The following is a 23,734-nucleotide window of genomic DNA, read 5'->3' as shown; positions in this document are numbered from 1 at the left end:
AAGTCTCCATAAGTTCTATCTCTTTGAAGAAGGAAAGAGATCGCTGTTGTGGGTCAGTGTCAGAAAATCCTTGTTTTGTGTCAAGAGTGAAAACTGTCACTTGATGTTCTACAGGTTTTGGCTTGGGTCTCTTTCACCATTACTACCAGGTCCATTGGGCCTCTTTCCTAGTAGAGTTTACCATTACCACACCAGCCCTTTATTCAGGACATTACATCTCAATTTGAATTCAAGGAAACATTTTAAAACATGCCATGTTATAAAGTCTTGTAGAATCAGTTGCTTAATTGGGGCGGCATGGTGGCTCAGTGGTTAGCACTGCAGCCTCACAGTGCCAGGGACCCGGGTTCAATTCCAGCCTCAGGTAACTGTCTGTGCGGAGTTTGCACATTTTCCCCGTGTCTGCGTGGGTTTTCTCCAGGTGCTCTGGTTACTTCCACAGTCCAAAGATGCGCAGGCTAGGTGGATTGGCCATACTAAATTGCCCGTCGTGTTCAGGGATGTGTGGGTCATAGGGGGATGGGTGTGGGTGGGATGGTCCAAGAGGTGGTGTGGACTTGTTGGGCCGAAGGGCCTGTTTCCACGCTGTAGGGAATCTAATCTAATCAATCAATCACTTATGAAATCACACAGAAACTGAAGACAAGATCTGACATACTGGCTTACCCTAGTGCCTCAAAGACTTTTGCCTGTAAGAAAGATCCCAACTGGAACAGACTGTGGAGGCTTTATATTTGTAACTTCTGACAGATGCTGACTAACCCTCTTGTGTTTACAATGTCTTCTGTTCAACAGCAACCAATGAATGGTGATGACATACAGTGCCAGAGACAATGGAGATCTCGAGGTAACAATGGCAGGTTGGCGTGGGGCTGGGATGGCTAGGTCACTTAACTGCTGCCAATTCTTTTGAATTGACTGCTCCCTGTTCATTTTCTCCCAGCAATTTTCCCAAAAGATGAAGGCAATGTTATGACAGAGGAAACAAGGAAATATTTTCAACTTGAGTTGAGATAAAGCAATGGGAGGATAACTTTTGCTTACCTTACAATCGACTGGCTTGCACTGATCATCGCGGAAGTCATTATTTCTGCAGCAAGGTTTTCAGTGAAGCTTGCCCCATCCTGTCCGATGCCACTATCTGCTGCCAGGCTGGTATTACTGAGATCTCGCTTGGCTTTCTCGATGGCCACAGACATCAAATCCTCTGGAAAAAGGCCCCTCTGCTCCAACTCAATGTGAATCCTTGGCACACCTAGCTGGCAAGCTCCTACTGTGCGGTGGACAGTGTGTTCTGGCTTGCTAGGTGCATTACTGTTGTGCCATGGCGTTTCGGTGGCATTTTTGCTGCAGAATGCAGTAGTCTGGGAGTTAAGCCTCTTGATGCAACTTCGTGATTCTTTATCAGTTAGGCAGCATTTTAAAACCATTTCTGTCAATTTTTCAGCATATGCTAAGCACTCCTTCTGCTTCCTGCTTTCAAGAGTGCCAACACCAGCCTCAGTCATACTCAGCTGGACTGCACCATCTACACTTTTCCCCATATAATGTTCAAGAGCTCGATTTGTGCAATTGAGGCCATAACCGTAATCGTTTAAACTTCCTGTACTGTGATAGCGTTTGCTCCTCTGGATAATGGGTTTGATTGAGCAGGTCCATGTCTTCTTTATAAGCCCCTCTGCCATCTGTTCCAGTTGAGACCTTTCGTACAGGCAAGAATCTGTAAGGGACTTAGGTAAGCCATGTATGCCAGACGCTGTCTTCAGTTTCTGTGTGACTTCATAAGTGATTGATTGGGCAACCGATTCTGCAAACCTCGTCAAATCTCTGGAGTCCTTTCTGTTCAGTCTTTGATCGTAGCCTCTTCTGCAAAGGTCTCCATCTTGGGCATCCTCCCTTGTCAAAAACTTTAAAAGTTCCTTCGCCCCATTGTCACCTCTTGACTGTTGGGAGGACAGCAGTCTCCTCTTATACTTTTGCCTGATCCTCCTGGCTGCTTGTTCCAGGCCTACTTTCACAGTCCTGAAGGCAAGTTTACTGGCATAATGGTCTACTATTACCTCACCATTTCCACCTTCCCTACTGATCATTCTCATGATGTATTCTGCATACTCATCAGTCACACTTTCGCAGCTTGAATGCTTCGACATGATCCCAGGTGCACTACCTTGAGGTGAGTGAAGCACAGAATCCACAAGCTCCTGGGACCAATGATCAGCCAAGGTATTTAACCCTTCAACTCCAACCTGCTCTTGCTCTCCATAGCTGGATTCACTGCTTTCTGCTTGGCCAACATCCTTCTTGAATTTTCTCACCTTGTGCTTCTTTGAACTGAGAATTTTTTTAGCATCCCGAATGACCTCTCCAGCAACTTTGCCGGCGTAGTTCCACAAAGACCCCACAACTTCTTCTGGAAATTTCATTTCAGCAGCAGAGGCCCAAGTGTGTAGTTCACTTTGGGCTGCTGACCTCCACAGGTTGCTAGGGGGCACCTTGAAATTTCTCATTTTACTGGCATCGCACTTATTAGCATCTTCGACACAGATTGCTGCAATTTCAGATGCCATGGACACTATGCTGGATGCCAGCTGATTGGCATAATGCAGGGCATGTCTCTTAATATCCAACTTCAGTTCCTCTTTCTCCAAAATCTTTGTTTCCCGCCTCAGACTCAGACTGGGCTGCTCCCTTGACTCACCGTGCCTCTCGGCAAAGTCAAAGTTTTCTTCGTCGTCATTATCCAGAACTTCTTCAGACAGTGACCTCATTAGCTTCAGCACAAACTCAGCCTTTTGCTCAGTATCCTGGGTCACCACTGCCAAACCCTGGGCAGAATGGTTATGGGGGGTGGAAGGTGGGGTCACTGGCATGAACTCTTTAGCCAACTCTCCTTTAAGTTTCCTACTGAAACTCCTCAGACTCTTTCCATGGAACGATTGCTGCGGTGTTGGGGGTGGTGTTTCAGGGGCCTTACTTCCTTCAACATGGTCAAGATGTTCCTCTGAAAATAGGTCGTCTTTATTAAGCCCTGCACTCGATTTTCCGAGTAACCCTACACTCAGCTCTTGGTTTGGCTCATTTAAATCTGCTGAGAGAGTCTGGAAAGTTGGCATCAAGGCTTGACCCTGCAGATGTTTGGTCAATGACTTTAAGCTATCTGCGAGCTCAGGACCACGGACACCCTCTATACAGTCAACACCTGAATTCTTGAGACCCACAGTCGGACTAGGAGGTGGAGTGCATGGAGGAAACTCTTCTGCTAGGTGGCCTTTCAGCTCCTGGGCAAAATGCTGAGGGATGGTCAAACGTTTGCCAGGGATACATTCAGTTGGTGACACGGGAGGCGTTCGCAACAGATCTGGTGATTTAGAGCACACATCTCGATGCTGTCTGTCTGAAATTATTTTCAGGACTGAAAACTGATCCAGCATCTGCCCCTCTGGAACCTCCTGGAACCTTGCAGTAGGGGTTTGACTAATTTCAACAGTGCCAGCCTGCAAAACACCATTCTTACAAGGCATTATGGCTTTTGTTTTCACCTCATCGACTGAATTCCTAACAATTGCTTCAGCCAACTGTGCAGCAAAGTGCTTCTGGGAAACTGGTGGACTTTCAGTGACAGGTTCAAAGAGTACTATTTTACTTAATTGAGAAGCATACCCCTCTGTCTCGGACTCAACTTTGGGCGCAGTCACTAAATCGAAAGTATTATTGACCACAAAATCAAGCGTTGCCACTGTTGTTTGACAATTCTTCTCTATCGTAGCAGAAGCCTCGTTAGTGCCCAAGCCTTCACTTTTCATTGAGGTTTCATGGTCTGAAGCCTCCACAGATAAATACATGGTGTCACAGAAAACATACCCACTGCAGGTGGCACAATTTGCACACTCTACTGGTGTGTGTAAACAGCTTAGAGGTGACATTTTATCCACTTTTCTGCTTCTTGCGTCTGATCTAGCAAGGCTAGTTTTTGGAGATTGTTCTGGTTTCACTTTGGGTGAGATACGATGACAGAAAGAGTTCGGAAAGGAATCTGAAAAATCACAAGAAAGCGCCTTGACAACACAGGGAACAGATACGCAACTCAGAATGCCAGAAACACAGAGTAAAGCTTTTGTTATCTTGAAGTTTGCCTCTGGTGAGTGCAAGACATCAAGGTCTTTGTCTGCAACAGGGTTTGTACAGCAGGCTTCAGGATCTCTATGCAGTGTTTCCCCTTCAACATCAACAGTGCCATTAACAATCTTTAGTGCCTGGGTTATATCTTCACCTCCAACATCTTTTACATTGTCTAGAGAAATACTAATGGCTGCTTGTGTCATAAAGGTCACATCTACTTGAGACAGTTCAATAAAGGCTTCCTGTAGGACTGACTCAGACAAGTCTCTCGCGTAGCAGCTGACAACCTTTGCTTTGTCATCCAGTGACCAGCTTGTGACGGGCGTAGGTGTCAGCGGATGGGAGAACTGACAAACCTCCATGATTCCCTCGAAAACGAGCTCCTCAGCCAGGTCAGTGGCAAACCGGGCAATGGCATTGTTGAAGATCTGTTTCTTAACAAACTCTAGCTCTTGGAGTGCTCCAGAAATTGCGCCACCAACCAAATAATCTGCTAGACTGTTGATGGCAATCCGCCTCCGTGCGAAGGCTTGCCTTGCCCCAATCTCTTGTAGAGCCATTTGAATCACAGAGGATGTCAGTCTCGCAGCAAGGTGACACAGGGTACTTGTGCATGAAGTAACACCCTTCCGTAAATCCTTAAAGGCACCACCAAGACTTTTCTCAACAAGTTCCGAGGCGATACGTTGAATGCCATCTTTCAGCAGGTTCGAACATTTCTGCTGTTGAAGAGTACAGTCTGCAGGTTCTTTCAAGTTGGAGTTTTCAGCGGAGGCCGGCTCCTCCAGATGTGAAACTCCACTTGACCAGTGTACATCCTGAGTGCATCCAGTTGTTCCTCTCTGCTCATTGCCAGTATTCTGCGGGTATTTGAAAACAGAACCCTTGAAGCAGTGTGAATTATCACTGACATCATTTGAGGAGGTGCTGGAAAGCCCTCCAAGGTTCACTGCATTATAAACGTTAGTGTCGGAGGCCCCTGTTCTGCCAAAACCCTCCGAATTCCCACAAGCAGCTAGGGGGATGAATGCTGAAGAATGGACTGGGCTGAAGAGTGGACTGCTATCTTCTCCCGAGGTGTTCATTGGGCGAGGAGAATCCGGGACATCAGACAGGCTGTTGTAGGGCGATTCTGCCTTGCGAGCGGTCGGCTTCTTCACATTGGCAGGGAGGACTGGCTGGTCAAACCTCTGTGGATTCATAGCAGCAGCAGCGGCAGTTGTGCACTGCTGCAGAGTGAAGCCTGAAGGCAGCTTTGCCGCACAGTTATTCCTCAGTAGATTTTGAGGGCTGGAGCCATGCTGCAAGTTAGCAGCCGTGCACCCTAACATTTCATCCAACTCGTCAAACCGGTCAAAACTATCAAAGAATTCACTCAGTTCAGAGTCCGAGTCCTCAATGTCATCTTTAAGTATCGGGATCTGGGGTATTTCCAGGTTGGCTTTCAGACTTTTCTGGTAGCCCTCCTCATCCAAGAAGATGACAGGACTTGGACTTGAGCCTCCTGAGTCATCGGATTCTGAGGGAGAAACCGAAGGCGCAGATGTATGCCCATTACTTGATGCTAGGACAGGAGCATTGCACGGTCTGTAATAACTTCTTTGCTTCCCAGGATCTGAGCTTAAGGTTATAACTGAGCTTTTAGCAGATGACCATTGCCTTGGGCGCAGTGAATTCTGAAGTAGCAGTGGTGATGACTGGTCAAAGACCTGAATTTGCAAACAGTCACTAGGAATTGTTGTCTCAGCAAATTCTACTGCGAAGGTTTGTAGAGCTGCATCCTGGTGTTTGGGATCAAAGCCTGTGGTTTACAAATCAAAAACAAGATGATTTCTGTATTTTCAGGGAAGTGAACTTCTGAAATTGACTGTGGATACTGACAAAAATTAGGTGAGTTCTGTTGTGAAACAAGACTGTATCTATCACAACGAACTGCTCATCTGTCAAGGCTTAATCACCTGGGGTATGTGCACATCACATCATGTATTAGTTCATAAAAAGCACGTGGGAGCCCTTCTCGTTGAGTGTGGGGTGGGGGGTGTCTCAGAAAACAGCTTTGGGCATCAAGACCTCAATCTTCAAATTTAGTACTGTTGACTGATTAAGGTAGAGAATTCCAATCAGTCGACAGATGGCTGTCGATGTGGGCAAGTGGTAAGACTGAAATGCCCTTCAATCATCAGACCACAAATATACAGCACAGGAGATGGTCATTCAGCCATTCAATTGATGCTGGACAACCAGCAGTTACCCCATCTCATCCCACCTTCCTGCTCTTGATCTGTAGTCCCATAGTTTATGACACAATGGCTCAGTGGTTAGCACCACTACTTCAAAGCACTAGGGACCCGGGTTCCATTCCAGCCTTGGGTGATTGCTTGTGTGAAGTTTGCACATTCTCGCCCTGTGTCTGATGGGTTTCCACCAGGTGCTCTGGCTTCCTCCCACAGTCCAAAGATGTGCAGGTTAGGGTCGATTGGCCATACTAAATTGCTATAGTATCAAGGAATGTGTAAACTAGCTGGTTTAGCCATGGGAACTGCAGGGTTACAGTGGGGTGGGATGCATTTCAGGGATTGATGTGGACTCGATAGGTCGAATGACCTTCTTCCACATTGTATGGATTCTATCTGAGTCTTCTGAAATATCATGAGGATTTCTCCTCTTTCCACTTGTGTCCCCCCGCCCACAACACACCCCCGCACCCCCCACCACCGGCCCAACACCTGGGGGAAAATATTTCCCTTCGAAAGGCTCTGAACCTGAATTTCCACCAAGGAGAACGGGGCCTTCTGAATGATGCCATCTGGATCCTTTATTGTTTATGCAATAACCTGTAAATAAAACTGCAAATCACAGTAGCCTGCAGTTTAAATACTGCTACACAGAATGATTGCCTTTGTTGATCACTGGATTTGAGCTATTTGTCACATAGACAATCATATACAGCCAGAAAATTGGTATGAGCAGTAGGAACTAGACTTTTAATTATTTCATAATGAGACTACAGTTAGACCGAAAACATCACACCTTGTCATCCATCATAAGACTGCCAAAATAATAGTCACTTTAAATAAGGCTATGCTATTGAGGCACATATGAGTTATCTAAAAATAAAAATCAATTTTAAGTAGCATCTAGGATTCCTTGCATTCCCGCTTGCTTGCCCGGTTGTTGAAATCATGCTGTAGTGTAGGATCAGCAAAGATGGAAATGTGTGCAAAATGGGGAGTGGGGGTGCACATATAGGCTGGTGGTGGGGCGGGGGGGGGGGGGGCGGAAGAGCACAGGAGTGGGGTGGAGAGCAGAGGCGCACACAAGACAGTGAGAGGGGGAAGGGCAAAGAGAGGAGGGCGAGATAGGTAAAGATAGGGGAGGATGAGGTGGGGGTGAGAGGGAGCAGGAGGGCAGAGAGAGAGAGTAAGTTTACCCACAGGGCTGTAAAACTTTGGAATGCTCTACTAAAGGGAACTGTGCACTTCAGTCTTTGAGCATGTTTAAGGTAGAGATTGATAAATTCTGATTATCAGAGGTGTGTAGGGTTTTTTGGGATGGGTGAAGGCAGTGAAGTGTTCTATTGGCCATGATCGTATTGAATGACAGGGCAGGCTCAATGGACTGAATGACCTACTCCGATATTCCTAAGCCAAAGGCTGACATGCAAACTGTGTAAAAGTCAGTCTCTCTACATTTACACTCTTAAGCAGTCACATAATCGAATTTGAAACAGCAAGAACATCTAAGGGGATGTTGGTTCCAGCTCAAACCACAGAAATTAATTTGGCCATTAGCATGCCGGGTGTAATGAGCCATGAACAGGGAGAGCACAGTCACAATGGTGGGATTCTATTACGGACCTCCCAGGTGCCAGCAGGAGATGGAGGAATACATGCATGAACAGATTCTGCAAAGATGTGAAACTAACAGGGTTGTTGTGGGTGAGTCATTTTGACTTCGCCCACACTGACTAAGACTCTCCTGGTGCTGAGGGGCTCAGATAAGGAGTATTTTGTTAATTCTATATAGGACACTATTTTGAAATAGTATGTGGATAGTCCAATGAGGAAGAGGGCTATATCAGACCTGGTACTGGGAAGTGAACCTAGCCAGGTGATCAAAGTTTCAGCGAGGGAGCATTTTGGGAATAGTGACCATAATTCCTTAAGTTTTCAGATACTTATGGATAAGGACAAGAATGGACCTCGGATAAAGATGTTAAATTGGGGAAAAGCCAACTATAACCAACTAAGGCAAGAATTGGAGAATGTGGATTGGGAACAGCTATCTGGGGGTAAATCCACATCTGCCATGTGGGACACTTTTAAGATCAGGTGATTACAGTGCAAGACGGGCATGTTCCTGTGAAAATGAAGGAATGGCAGGATTCAGGAATTATAGATGGTAGGAGAATTTATCATCTTAGTCAAAAATACAGAAGCATACCTAAGGTATGCAACTAAAAACAAAGCGCTTGAAGAATATACAGAAAGTAGGAAGGAGCTCAATGGGGAGTTAGGAGAGCTAAAACAGGCTATGGAATGTCTGTGGCCAGCAAGGTTAAGAAGAATCCCAAGGCATTTCATACGTATATTAGGAACAAGAGGGCAGCTAGGAGGAGAGTACGTCCACTCAGGATACGTATGGAGCCAGAGGAAATGGGTGAGGTCTTTAATGAGTACTCTACATTGGTATTCACCAACGAGAGAGACATGAGGGATGTTGAGGTTAGGAAAAGGTGTATGATTACTCTTGGGGGGTCAACATAATGAAAGTGGAAGTGTTGGTGTCTTGAATACATTAAGGTAGACAACGCCCTGGGTCCAGATGGGATCTATCCCAGAGGCAAGGGAGGGAACAGCTGGGGCCTTAACAGATATCTTTCTATCCTCTTTGGCCTCCAGCAAGGTTCCAAAGGATCAGAGAACGGCCAAAGTACTTCCTTTCTTTAAGAGGGGTAACAGAGTTAACCTATGCAAATATAGGCCAGTGAGCCTGACAGCAGTGAGGAAGCAGCTGCTGGAGAAGATACTGAGGAGACAGCTTTTATTCACATTTGGAAGCAAATTGACTGGTTTGTGATAGGCAGCTTGGGTTTGTGCAGGGAAGGTCATGTCTCACTAACGTCACTGAGGTTTTTTCAGATGGTGACAAGAATGATTGATGAGGGAAGAGCAGTGGATGTTGTCTACATGGAATTCAGTAAGGCATCTGAAAAGGTAGCTCATGGTATACTGGTACAAAGACACAGTCTCATGGGATCTGGGTTAGCTGGCTTGGTAATAGAAAACAGAGTAACTGTGGAAGTGTGCTTTTCAGAACAGAGATCAGTAACTAGTGGTGCTCTGCAGACATCAGTGCTGGGACCGTTGTCGTTTGTTAAACAAATAATATGGAGGAAAGCAAGTTGGCAGATGACACCAAAAACAGCAGCATTGCAGATGATGAGGACTACTGACAAAGAATACAGTGGGATATAGATAGATTGCAGATGTGGACAGAGAAATGGCAGATAGCGTTTAGTCCAGACAAATGTAATGTTCTATGTTCTATGTAAATGTGAGGTGATGTATTTTGGAAGATCAAATTCAGGTGCGAATTATAAAATAATTGACAGAACTCTTAGGAGCATTGACAGGCAGAGGAATCTGGGCATTCGGGTTGACAGATCCTTGAAAGTGGCAACACAGGTGGGTAAGGTAGTCAAGAAGGCATACAGTACCTTCATTGCCTCGGGCATCAATATAAAAGTTGGCAAATTATATTACAGCTATATAAAATATTAGTTAGGCCACATTTGGAATATTGTGTGAAGTAAGGACGTGGGTGCTTTGGAGATGGTGCAGAGAAGATTTACTAAGATATTTACTGATCTGGAGGATTTTTAGGTATGAAGAGAGGTTGGAACAACTCGGATTGCTTTCACTAGAATGACAAAGGCTGAGAGACAAACTGATACAGAGATCTACAAAATTATGCTGTGGAGATGCCAGTGTTGGACTGGGGTAAACAAAGTCAAAAATCACGAGATGAGGTTATGGCCCAACAGGTTTAATGGAAGACAAACTTTCACAGTCTCATTCCTTCAGGTGTCAGTGAGAGGTGGCATCAGCAAAAAAAATCAAAGGGTCAGAGGACTGATGCAGTGTTGAACAAACCTAAGACGGTTATTAAATCTTTAATCAGTTAAAAAGGATTAATGTACAAATTCCCAAAAGTCACTTCCTCATGACAAAACCTTTAATTTATCAGCACCTTCAGCATTCCAGAGATGACATCCCAGGTGAGACACACTTTAAGTGTGAGAACTTGTTTAGAATTTGGTTAAGGACCAACTTGGAGTCCGACTGGTTTTATTTCCAAAGTAGGAATTTTATATGAAATGCCACATTGACTGTGCATTGTGTGTTTTTTGAACAAAACAGAATGTATCTGCAATTACAAATCTGCAAAGACAAATTCACCCAATAGATTTACACATATGTGTGCTCGCATGAGAGTGTATTTGTATATGTGTACATGTAAGAGTATATAGTGTGGTACGGCCACTTGTAGTGTGAAAGAAAGGCCAGATCCTGGTTGACACCATCCTCATGTGTGCCAAACTTGGTTATCAGCCCCTGCTGGGCGACTGTTGTTGCATGTCCTGATATCAACCTTGGAGGATGCTTTCCAAGAGATCCTAGGCCAAATGTCCTTGCCCGCAGAAGTGTTCTCCCACTGGGAGGGAACATGCCTGTCTGGCAATTGCTGCACAGTGTCCAATCATCAGTGTCATAGCCAATTCACCATGCCACAGGGCATTCATGCCTGTAGCAAATGGAGTAGTCAATGCTGGCCAAGTAACATGAGTATCTGCTGCGCACATGGTAGGTGGTGTGCATGTTGATGATCTGACATGTCTTGCAGACATTGCCATAACAGGGTTGTGTGGTATTGTGGTCAATGTTCTCTGAAGACTGGGTAGCTTGCTTCAAATAATGGTCTCTTTTTAAGGTTTGGCAGTTGTTTGAAGGTGAGAAGTGGAGGCATAGGGAAGATCTTGACAAGGTGCTTATTGTCACTGATGAGGCATTAATGGCTGCCGAGAACACGGCAGAGTTACCCTATCGGTTGTATCCTTTGTAGGTGTTCTGGAGGAGGTCATTACAAATTTTCGCTATGACACATTGGAACTCAATGAGTTGAGCATTGTATCCCATTCTTCTGAGGACATCCTTCAGCATCTTCACATGTCTGTCATGGTCCTTCTCTGAACAGATCCCACTTATGCACAGGGCTTACCAGTGTTGGACAGTTTTTAAAATACACTTATGGTGAAAGCTAGAGAAGTGCAGCATCGTGAGATTATCTGTACGTGCATGTGTCAACAAACACCTATTGGATAAACTTGTATTTGCAGGTACATTCCATTTTGTTCAAAAGGCACAATTTGTCCACAGGCAATGGGGCATGTTACAAATTCCGACTTTGGAAATAAAACCAGACTGACTCCAAGTTGACATACAGCCAGATTCTAAACAAGGCCTTATCCCTAAAACGCACTGTCTGGCCTGGGATATCATCTCTGGTACACTGAAGGAACTAAAGCCTTTAGTTGTCTCAGGGCAGTGACTTGGAAAGAAATTCAACTTTTGGAAATTTGGTCAACATGAACAAGTTGGACTCTATGACTCTTACTGGAGATTATCATTGTCTGGCATTTGTATGGCATGAATATTACATGCCACTTATCAGCCCAGATTTTGTTGCATTTCAAAATGTACTGCTCAGTATCTGAGGAGTCAAATGAATGGGGCTGAACATTGATGATTACAGTGAATATTCCCACTTCTGACCTTCTGATGGAGGGAAGGTCATTGATGAAGAAGCTGAAGATAGTTGGGCCTGAGACACTAACCTGAGGAACTCCTGTAGAGATATTCCAGAGCTGAGATGATTGGCTTCAAATAAGCACAACCATCTTCCTAATATTGTATCAGTGATAATGGGAACTGCAGATGCTGGAGAATCCAAGATAATAAAATGTGAGGCTGGATGAACACAGCAGGCCCAGCAGCATCTCAGGAGCACAAAAGCTGACGTTTTGGGCCTAGACCCTTCATCAGAGAGGGGGATAGGGTGAGGGTTCTGGAATAAATAGGGAGAGAGGGAGAGGCGGACCAAAGCTGGAGAGAAAAGAAGATAGGTGGAGAGGAGAGTATAGGTGGAGAGGTAGGGAGGGGATAGGTCAGTCCAGGGAATACGGACAGGTCAAGGAGGTGGGATGAGGTTAGTAGGTGGGAGATGGAGGTGTGGCTTGGGGTGGGAGGAAGGGATGGGTGAGAGGAAGAACAGGTTAGGGAGGCAGAGACAGGCTGGACTGGTTTTGGGATGCAGTGGGTGGGCGGAGGGGGGGAGAAGAGCTGGGCTGGCTGTGTGGTGCAGTGGGGGGAGGGGATGAACTGGGCTGTTTTGGGATGCGGTGGGGGAAGGGGAGATTTTGAAGCTGGTGAAGTCCACATTGATACCATTGGGCTGCAGGGTTCCCAAGCGGAATATTAGTTGCTGTTCCTGCAACCTTCGGGTGGCATTATTGTGGCACTGCAGGAGGCCCATGGACATGTCATCTAAAGAATGGGAGGGGGAGTGGAAATGGTTCGCGACTGGGAGGTGCAGTTTTGTGCTCCAGAGATGCTGCTGAGCCTGCTGTGTTCATCCAGCCTCACATTTTATTATCTTCCTATTATGCCAGGTATACTCCATGCAGTCAGCCCCCTGATAACCACTGATTCTAGCTTTTCTAAGGCCCTTGATGCTACACTGTTATATGTGGCCTTGATGCCCAGGGCATTAGTGAGTCCAGTTTGGCACAGTTCTGATCATCCTGCTTTCAGAAGGATATTATTAAGCTGGAGAGGGCTCAGAAAAGATTTATAAGGATGTTGCCACATCAGAGGGCATGAGGAGAGGCTAAGAATTTATCCATTAGCGTGTAGGAGGTTGAGAGGTGACCTTATAGAGGTTTATAAAATCATGAGGGCATAGATAAGGTCAATAGCAAAATGTCTTTTTCCTAGAGTGAGGAGTTCAAAACTGGAGCATATTTTTTAAGATGAGGTGAAAGATTTAAAAAGGACCAGGAGCACTTTTTTCAGAAATAAGTTGGCTTGTTTGTGGAATGTAAAAGACATTTGGACAGGGGCATAAAGAGCAAGAGTTTAGACAGATATGGGCCAAACACAAGAAAAGCTCATTTGTTTTGGGAAATTTGGTCAGCATGGATAAGTTGGACCAAGGGTTTATTTCCACGTTATATGAGACTATGGCTGTCACAGTCACTCTCACTTCAACTCTGGAATTCAACTCTTTTGTTCATAGTTGAATCAAGGCTGTAACGAGGTCAAGAGCTATGTGGCCCTAGCACAAAGTGGACACCAGTGAGCAGGTGCTGCTTGATAGCAGTATTGACAACACCTTCCATCACTTTCTGATGGGGCAGTAATTGGCTGGGTTGGATTGTTCTGCTTTTTGTATATATCTAGGCAATTTTGCACACTGTCGGGTAGGTCCAGCGTTGGAACTGTACGGGAAGAGCTTGGCTAGGGGAGCAGTAAGTTCCAGTGCACAAGTTATTGGTACTATTGACAAAAATGTTTTCAAGGCCCATTGCATGTGCAGTCTCCAGTGCCTCCAACCATTTCTTGATATCACGTGGCTGAAGACTGGTAGCTGGAATGCTGGGGACCACTGGAGGAGGCCAAGATGTATCACGCACTCAGCACTTCTAGCTGAAGATTGCTGCGAATGCTTCAACTTTTTGCATTCTTGTTGGATTCTTCTATGATTGACGGTGGGGATATTTGTGGAATTTCCTACTCCATTTAGTTGTTTAACTGTTCACCACCATTCATGACTGGATGTGGCAGGACTACAGAATTTAGTTTGTGGAATCGCTTAGCTCTATCACTTGCTATTAAGCTACTAGCACACAAGTCATCCTGGTTGTTAGCTTCACCAGGCTGACACCTCATCTTCAGGTATGACTGTTGCTGCTGCTGGCATGCTCTCCTGCTCTCTCCATGTAACTAAAGTTGATCCTCTGGTTTGATGGCACAGATAGAGTTGGGGCTACATTGGACCATGAAATTGCAGAATATGCTAGAGTACAATGCCACTGCTCTTGATGTCCCACTGTACCTCATGGACACCCAGTGTTGAGTGATAGTGCCACACAACACAAAAATTCTCAACATGAAGACAGGACTTCCACCTTCATAAGAACTGTGCAAAGTTCACTTTGACCAATACTATCACAGGCAGTAGCTGGCAGATGGGTGAGGGTTAGGTCAAATATCTGTTTCCCTCTTGTAGGTTCCTCACCACCTGCTGCAGATCCAGTCAACCAGCTTGATCAGTAATACTGCTGCTGAGCCACTCCTGGTGGTGGATGTTGAAATTCCACACCCAGAGTACATATTGTGTCCTTGCTATCCTCAGTGCTTCCTCTAAGTGTTGTTCAACATGGAAGAATTCATCAGGTGATGGGGGAATGGTGTGTGACAATCAGTAGGTTTCCTTCCTTATGTTTAACTGGATGCGATGAGACATAACGGGGTCTGGAGTTGATGTCAAGGATTCTCAGGGCAACTCCCTCCTGATTGTATACCACTGTATTGCCACCTTTGCTGGCTCTGGCCTGCCCATGGGACAGATGTCCCAAGATGGTGATGGTGTCTGGGATATTGTAAGGTACGATTCAGTGAGTATGATTATGTCAGGCTGTTGCTTGACTAGTCTGTGAATCAGCTCTCCTAATTTTGGCACTAATTCCCAGACATTAAGGAGGGCTTTGCAGATTTGATTGGGCTGTTTTTACCATTAGCATTTCCAGTGCCAAGGTTAATGTCTGGTGGTCCAACAGGTTTCATTTCTTTATTTAACCTGCACAGCAATTGATACAAGCAGCTTGCTAAGCAATTGCAGTTGAAAGTTGATCCACAACAACCTAATGGGTGTCTGAAATCACAGGGACAAACCAGGTAAAGATGGCAGATTTTGTTCCTACAGGGCTATTAGTAGGTCAGGAGGAGTTTCCAACAATTGACAATGATTTCAAGGTCATCAATCTCTTAATTCCACTACCTGCTAGTGGTATTTGAACTTCAGTCCACAGGACCTTAGACTATTAATCTATAAACTAAGTTAACTACAACACTACTTGGCTATCACCTCCCCTTCTGGGCTAGGCTAGAGGTTTCAGTTATGTGGAGAGTGGGCAAGAGAGAGAGATCAGACAAGTGGCACAGTGGTTAGCACTGCTACTTCGCAGTACCAGGGACCTGGGGTTGATCCCAGCCTCAGGCGACTGTCTGCATGGAGTATGCACATTCTCTGCCACCTGTGTGGGTTTCCTCCGGGTGCTCCCATGTTTTGAGAAGATTTATAGCTCAGGTTGGAGGTTCTGGACGTGAGTGTGCTCACTGAGCTGGAACATTAGTTTTCAGACATTTTGTCACCATTCTAGGTAACAGTGAGCCTCCAAAGCAGCACTGGTGTTATGTCCCACTTTCTATTTATCTGTTTAGGTTTCCTTGGGTTGGTGATGTCATTTCCTGTTCCAAAAACTCCAACAAACACTGATTTGGAGCCCATCTACCATCCTCAAAAGAATGAACAGGAAATGACATCAACCCAAGGAAACCTAAACAGATAAACAGAAAGCAGGACGTAACACTAGCGCTTGAGGCTCACTGATGACGTTACCTAGAATGGTGACAAGATGTCTGAAAACTTACCTTCCAGCTCAGCGAGCAAACTCACATCCAGGGTGCTCCCATTTCCTCCCACAGTCCAAAGGTTGTTTGGCCACGTTAAATTGCAAGTACTGTTCAGGGAGGTGTAGGTTAGGTGGATTACAGGCAGATGGGTCTGGATGGGATGCTCTGAGGTTTGGTGTGGAATTGTTGGGCTGAAGGGTCTGTTTCCACACTGTAGGGATTCTACAAAGACTGCAGTTTACTTTTCCTTACAGCAAAGTAGGTCAATAGGGGACATGATTGTGATGTATAAAATTGAGACACAAGAGTGAAGGCAGCAGTAGCTGGGATCTGAGTTCGATTTCACCCTCGGGCTACTGTCTGCACAGGGTTTACATACTCTCCCCGTATCTGCACGAGTTTCTGCTGGGTACCCTGGTTTCCTCCCAGTCTAAAGATGCACAGTTCAGGTCATGCTAAATTACCCATTGTGTCCAGGAATGTGCAGACTAGGTGGATTAATCATGGGAAATGAAGGGTTACAAGGGATAGAGGATTAGGATGCTCTTGAGGGTTGGTGTACTTGAGCCAAATGGCTTATCACCACACTGTAGGGATTCTATGATTAAAAGAATTGACAGGAAGAAACATCTCTTGCATGATGGAGGAATCAGTGACCAGGGGCAGAAGGTTCAGATGAAATGTGAGGAAAAAGCTTTTTCAACCAAAGTGGTGCAAATCTGGAACTCAGTGCTTGTAAGGGTGGTAGAGGCAGAAACCCTCATAACATCTAAGTGTTTAGATTGCAAAGCATCAAAGGCTGTGGGCTGAGTCCAGAAAATGGGATCAGAATAGTTGGTAGTTGTTTTTGAGCAGCATGGATATGACAATCAAAGGGCATTTTACTGTCCTATGACCCACTGCAGCATGGTGGCTCAGTGGTGAGCACTGCAGACTCACAGCACCAGGAACCCAGGTTCAATTCCAGCCTCGAACAACAGTGTGTGGAGTTTGCACATTCTCCCTGTGTCTGCGTGGGTTTCCTCTGGGTGCTATGGTTTCATCCCAGAGCCAAGATATGCAGGCAAGGTGGATTGACCATGCTAAATTGCCCAGTGTTCGGGGTGTGTGGGTTATAGGGGAATGGGTCTGGGTAGGATGTTCCAAGGGGCAGTGTGGACTTGTTGGGCCAAAGGGCCTGTTTCCACACTGTAGGGAACCTAATCTAATTCCTGGATCATGTTCAGCTCCTGCATTCAGCAAGCATGGGAAGGCTCAATAGGTGCTTGATTACATTTTCCAACTAAGCTACTGGTTTATGTTTACCTGCTGTCCCACGTGTAGTTCCAGCTTCCTCCTCTTCCAAGTGCTCAAAAGCAGTCACAAAATCATCCTCAATGGATGAGACAGACTGATTGGTGTCATCTTCTTCTGTGGGATGGCTCAGTGCTGAGCTGCCATCTAGAGAAAACTGAATTGCTCTGGTGTATTTGCTGAGTGCAGAGAATATCGAGCTGTCAGTGAACTTCAGAGATGCTGGTGGGTGCCTCATTACACAGACTATTTCAGACAGGGAATGCTGCAAAAATGGTTTAAGAACAAAAAGTGTCTTTATCACAAAGAGATTGTTAAGAGAAAACAGCAAATCCACAAAATTCTCAAAACAAACCTGACAACATCATATACAAGACTGAAAGTGGCTCTTGAAACATGTTCCTGAATGAGATAAAAGTGTTAGTCCAGTCACAAGAGAAGCCTCGCTAAGCTACACCATGTCAGGAGATTTGAGAATGAGCCTTACTCCTGCACAAGCAGATTATAGCACTCTGACACCAAACATTGGCACTTGCAGGTCCCATTGATGACCAACCCATCTCTACTTGCCCTGAGACACAGCTGGCAGGCCCCCTCTGAACCACTATTGTCCACATGGGGTCACTACGTATGACGGCTGTAGCCATTACTCAACAGGACTTTCACTGAGGCCCAAGAGGGCTCCCCCTCACCACTGAGAAACACACTTGCTCTTAGACAAGAAAATATTCCTGAGGGAGGCTTTACTATGGGCACTGATGCCCTGCTGGACTGATTTTATTATCTTGAGATGTGGGTATGTTTAGCTGGCCAGCATTTATTGCCCATCCTTGATGTCTTATGCATCCCGATATACACATCTCTGAACATGTGTTCAGGATAAAATCAAGGCTCTGATCGCGAATTGTCTCTGCATATTCTTCCTAAGATGAATTCCTTGCTATTTCTCTGCATTAAATCTCATTTGCCACCTGTCCTTGCAAATATCTGTTCTTCAGAGAACAGACAGGTAATTTAATTTGGATGACATAAAAGCCAAAGGACCTGCATATTACCTTGCAAGAACAGAAGTTTGTGTTCCCCTTAACACAAAACATTCAAATTGAGAGCTTTGCACAAAACAGCAATGTCAAACTAATGGCTGTGGAACCAGTCTGCAATACAGTCAACTCCACAAACTATTTCTGCTCTATCCTGGACCACTAGCAAAATCCCATTAAAATGCATAGCACCCAATGTGTCAGAAAAGGTGCAAAGGAAGCGGCAGTTTCCAGATGCCGACACCTCAAGGCTGTTAAAGCTTCGGCATTCTTAGTATCAAGCACAAAGGCATAAAGCATTAACTTTAAAGGTCAGAAAGAAAGTCATGGACAAATTGGGCCATTTATGATCAACATCATATACAAGACTGAAAGTGGCTCTTGAAACAAGTTCTGAATGAGTTAAGTGTACCATCTTGGAGATAATCCACAGAACAGAAACCCAACTGTTGCTGAAAAACCCTCTACTTCAAATCACTAATCTAAAGATGTTCTATAAATCTAAGGCCAATTCTTTCTTCATGTTTTGGTACAGTTCAGACAAGCCACTTAAGAAAGTATTAGGACTTTGCTCTTTCTTGCTTGGGATTAGAACCAGTCGGTTGGGGGGCCAAAGTCTACAAAATTATATTTAAGGTCTGTGGGTTTTGATTGATTATATTTGTGGCATTAAATATAAATCAGATTAAGGAGATCATGTAACCTCTACCCATCAGAAAGCCTGGGGTGGTTCAATTGTCAAAGATGAAAGAAAGCTCAGAACACAGAAAAAGGTCTTTACATCAGGAGACAATGGTATCAGTCTCAGGTTCTTATTATAATTCCTTTGGAAGTTTGACAGGTAGAGTTTATGCTCAATTTCCTACCTACTGCTAAAACAAAAAAGGGATTGGGATTAAGGCTAACTAATTAGCATTTCTACTGGGATTCAAAGCTACTACACTTCCCATTGTCGCGAGAAAGCAAAGTAGAGAAAGCTATTTTATGGTTGGGTTACAGGTTACCCTATAAAAGAACAAAAAATTACAGCACAGAAACAGGCCTTTCAGCCCTCCAAGCTTGCACCAATCCAAATCCTCTAAAGCAGTCATCTATTTTGAGGATATACAATGCTCTGCTCCCTGCCCATTCATGTATCTGTCCAGATATATCTTAAATGACGCTATCATGCCTGGCTTAGCGACCTCTGCTGGTAACGCCTTTCAGGCATCCACCACCCTCTGCGTAAACTACTTTCCATGCAAATCTCCCTTATACTTTTACCCTCTCACCTTGAGATCATAACCCCTAATAGAGTCCTCCACTCTGGGGGGGAAGCTTCTTGCTATCCACCCTGTCTATACCTATCATAATTTTGGAGACCTCAATCTGGTTACCTCTCAACCTCTGTCTTTCTAGTGTAAATAATCCTAACCTACTCAACCTCTTTATAGCTAGCACCCTCCATACCAGGCAATGTCCTGGTGAACCTCCTCTGCACCCTGTCCTTTTGGTAATGTGTGACTAGAACTGTACAGTATTCCAAATGTGGTCAAACCAAAGTCCTAAATATAACTAACATGACCTGCCAACTCTTTACTCAATACCCTGTCCGATGAACAAACATGCTATATGCCTTCTTAACCACTCATTTTATCAACCTGCGTTGCCAACATCTGGTTACAGTGGACCTGAACACCCAGATCTCTCCGCATCAATTTTCCCCCAGGGCTTTTCCATTTACTGTATAGTTTGCTCTTGCATTGCATCTTCCAAAATGCATCACCTCGCATTTGTCTGCATTGAACTCTACCATTTCTCCACCCAACTCTCCAATCTGTATTCTGCTGCATTCTGACAGTCCCCTTCACTATCTGCTACTCCAATCTTAGTGTCATCTGCAAACTTGCTAATCAGACCACCTATATCTCCCTCCAGATCACTTATGTATATCAAGCAAAAGTTGCCCCAACACAGATCCCTGTAGGCCACCACTGGTCACAGTTCTCCATTTTGAGAAACTCCCTTCCACTACAACTATCTCCTGTTGCCCAGCCAGTTCTCTACCCATCTAGCTAGTACACCTTGGACACCATGCAACTTCACTTTCTCCATCAGCCCACCATGGGGAGCCTTATCAAAGGCCTTAGTGAAGTCCACACATCTACAGATCTTCCCTCATCTCTCAACTTTGTCACTTCCTCAAAAAGAATTTTCTCAAGTTGATAAGACATGATCTTCCCTGCACAAAACCATGTGCTCCCTTCACCAATAAGCCCACTTTCTCCCAAATGTAAATAGATCCTATCCCTCAGTATCTTCAATAGCTTCCCTACCACTGACATCAGGGTCACCAGCCTATAATTACCTAGATTATCCTTGCTACCCCTCCTTAAACAAGGGGACAATATTTACTTTGCCAGTCCTCCAGGACCTCAGCCATGCTCAAGGATGCTGCAAAGATATCTGATAAGGCCCTAGCTATTTTCCCTCTGGCTTCCCTTGTAAACTGGGATAGATCCCATTGGGACCTGGGGACTTGTCCACCTTAATACCTTTAGAATACCCCAACCATCTTCTCTCTCTCTCTCCCCCCCCCCCCCCCACCACTCCTTATGCTGACTTTACCTAGACTAATCAAACATCAGTCCCTAACCGCAACATCAGTCATGTCCCTCCCCTCAGTGAGTACTTTGTTGGTATTCACTAAGAATCTCACACTTCCTGACTCCTCACATAGGCCCACTCCAGGATGAAGGAGGGAAGTTTTCTTTAGTTACCTTCTTGCTCCTTACGTACGATTTTCCTTGCTAAAGATATTTCAAAGCCCCTTTTAATTCCTCATTTCAGATTGGTCCTACTTTCCCAATATTCTTCCAAAGCTTCGTCTATTTTCAGTGGTCTAGACCTTATGTATACTTCCTTTTTCCTATTTGTTAATCTCAATTTCGCCTGCCATCCATGGTTCCCTAATTTTGCCCTTTCTATCCTATTTTCACAAGGACATGTCTGTCCTGCTCTGTAATCAACCTCGCTTTAAAATGTGCCCACATATCAAACAGCTGCATGTATAAACAGCTGCATAAATCCACACATATCACTTGTGCTGCAGAAAACTCCAGTCAGTCCATATCTGAACTACTTGCTACAGTGTTAGAGGATGAGGGACAACATGATGCAAGATAATAAAAGTGTGTGTGTCTTGGAAAGGTGGACAGTCCAAGTCTTTTCCCCAGGGTGAAAATGTTAAATGTTAGGGGCGCACACTCAAAAAGGTAAGAGAAGAAAAGTTAAGGTAGATATGCAAGCAAAGTTTTTTTTTAAGAAAAGTACAAACTGACACAGCAGGTGCCTGGAATCTGCTGCCAGAGATGGTAGAAGCAGGTACATTAGCACAGTTAGAGGCACATGAGCAGGCAGGTAATAAAGAGCTACAGACCATGGGCAGGAAGATGGGATTAGTTTAGAATGGTGTCATGGTCGGCACAGACATGGTGAGCCGAAGGGTCTGTTCCTGCCTTCTAAGTGCAAGAAACAAAAGCAGCCAGGCCTCCACCTCAAGCAGAAAAAGCCTCAGTCATCACACTGTTTGGACTTGGAATGAAGTCTGAATTCATAAGCTTTTAGAGGAAACTGGAAGATTTACCTACTGTAGAGCTTGGGGAAGAGAACTACAGCATAAACCTCAGCAAAAGGCAATTCTGGGATCATAAGTTACCCAGCTGGGCAAGTACAAAGAAAGCACGTCACTGGAAATTTGACCATTCAGCTTGCGACATTGTGATCAAATGGATTGAATTAACAAGTGACTGGTCTCCACAATGAGCAAGGAAAATAAACATTGCATAAAGTATAAAATAGACAGCACTGACAGTTAAGGTGCATGACCATTGCTTTCACCAGATCATCTGATAAGGGGAACAGAAAAGTGCAACCCAAAAGGAGGTAATGTACTTCATTAAGCAAAACAGCATCTGAGTGTCTTAATCTGTTACATCGTATCATAGGGGAATGAAGAGAAGTAATAAATTAATCCCCTCTTTCATTGCCATCCTGTGAAAAAGAGCACACTTAACAGGGCCTTCCTTTTCCACATCTTATTTTAGGGCACAGGCTTCCAAGATTATTATAAGAAAGGACAAAGACTGAAAGAAATTGTAAAGTCAAAAGATGACCATATTAAATGTTTACCTAAATTGGAAAGACAAGTGTATCACATTTATTAATAATGCTGAATGGTATAATTCAACACAGTATCATGCTGAGATTTAACATCCATGCAAGATTAGTGAAAGTAGAGAAAGATGATAACCAAAGTTGATGACAACAATGAGTACAGTAACGAGACAGGGCAAGAATAAATCAATCATTCTAAATCACAACAGTCAGTCCTGCTTCTATTAGTAAGGATGTGGTTATCAGTTGCATCCGAGAAAAGTTGCAGATTTGTTCAGCACTAGGTGTCAGTCCGAAGGAGGAAGGAAAAAAGTTGCAGATTTTCAAACATAACCAAGCTGCTCAACCAGAAACGTTGTTCATTGTTTAGGTAATTTCAAATCATAAACAACATCACGTAGTTCTCAGACAGCCTCCTCTTTTCACAAAACTGGATTACTTTTTGCCCAGACCAAAAAACTGCAAAGACTAGTACTAATGATTCCAATGAACACATGATATGCTGTGGAAGTATCTTTCCTGAAGTTGGAGGTGACCAGCTCTGATGACTATACATTCATTCCCAATTCAGAAATCTTAGCTTGAAATCTGAAGCCACCAAGCAAAACAAAAAAGAGGGATCAAAAAAAGGTAAGGCACCCAAATCATCAAAACATCTTTAAAAAGGTCTCCAGAGGAAGAATCTATAATTACTAGGTTAAGAGAAATCCTATTGGCAACCAGGATCTGGCTCAGGTTTTTGAAAACGAATCCTGACCAGGGGTCACATTGACAGAATCTCCACATTCTCACAGTTTGTGCAAGGATTTACCAGGAATCGAGTAATTTGCACTGGTAACTAGTCATGCTCTACTGCAGGGCTATTGTGTGTTTCCATTGGACATAAAGGACAAGGAAGATGCTGAATATAGTAAAATTTATTGATAATAGGAGGGAACAAGTAGTGAGGTGGAAATCCAACAGCATTGCAGGACAGAGTCAGAACTATATAGCAAGAAAACAGAGCCTTCAATCCAACTCATCCATGTTAACCAGATATCCTAAATTGATTTAGTCCCACTTGCCAGCATTTGGGCCATATCCCTTTAAACTCTTCCTATTGACATACCTTTTGAATGTTGTAATTGCATCAGCTTCAGCAACTTTGTCTGGCAGCTCATTCCATACAAGAACCACTCTGCATATAAAAAAGTTTCCCCTTTGATATTTTCTCTCACTGTAAGCCTATACCTTCCAGTTTTGGACTCACCTATCCTGGGGAAAGACCTGGGTGTTCACACCACCCGTGCCTCTTATGATTTTATAAACCTCTAAGGTCACTCCTTAGGCTCCAATGCTTGAGTGAAAAGAGCCCCAGTCTCAAATTCCACC

At 44.5% G+C, this 23,734-nt stretch overlaps 1 protein-coding gene across 5 annotated transcripts in view; it reads right to left on the bottom strand.

The window, feature by feature from the left end:
- akap11 (A kinase (PRKA) anchor protein 11) overlaps positions 1 to 23,734 on the bottom strand; it is a 92,456-nt gene that overhangs the window by 29,829 nt on the left and 38,893 nt on the right. For all 5 annotated transcript variants that reach the window (XM_048540511.2, XM_048540514.2, XM_048540512.2 and 2 more), the window contains 2 exons: positions 17,181 to 17,433; positions 1,045 to 5,920 (listed from right to left, as the gene is read on the bottom strand). In XM_048540511.2, coding sequence (XP_048396468.2) covers positions 1,045 to 5,920; positions 17,181 to 17,433 — 5,129 coding nt within the window. The remainder of the gene's footprint in view (positions 1 to 1,044; positions 5,921 to 17,180; positions 17,434 to 23,734) is intronic.

The sequence above is a fragment of the Stegostoma tigrinum genome, chromosome 12 (genome assembly GCF_030684315.1).
Source record: "Stegostoma tigrinum isolate sSteTig4 chromosome 12, sSteTig4.hap1, whole genome shotgun sequence".
NCBI lineage: Eukaryota > Metazoa > Chordata > Chondrichthyes > Orectolobiformes > Stegostomatidae > Stegostoma > Stegostoma tigrinum.
The sequence above is the reverse complement of the archived record's forward strand: the minus strand, read 5'-3'. Positions and strand labels throughout refer to the sequence as shown.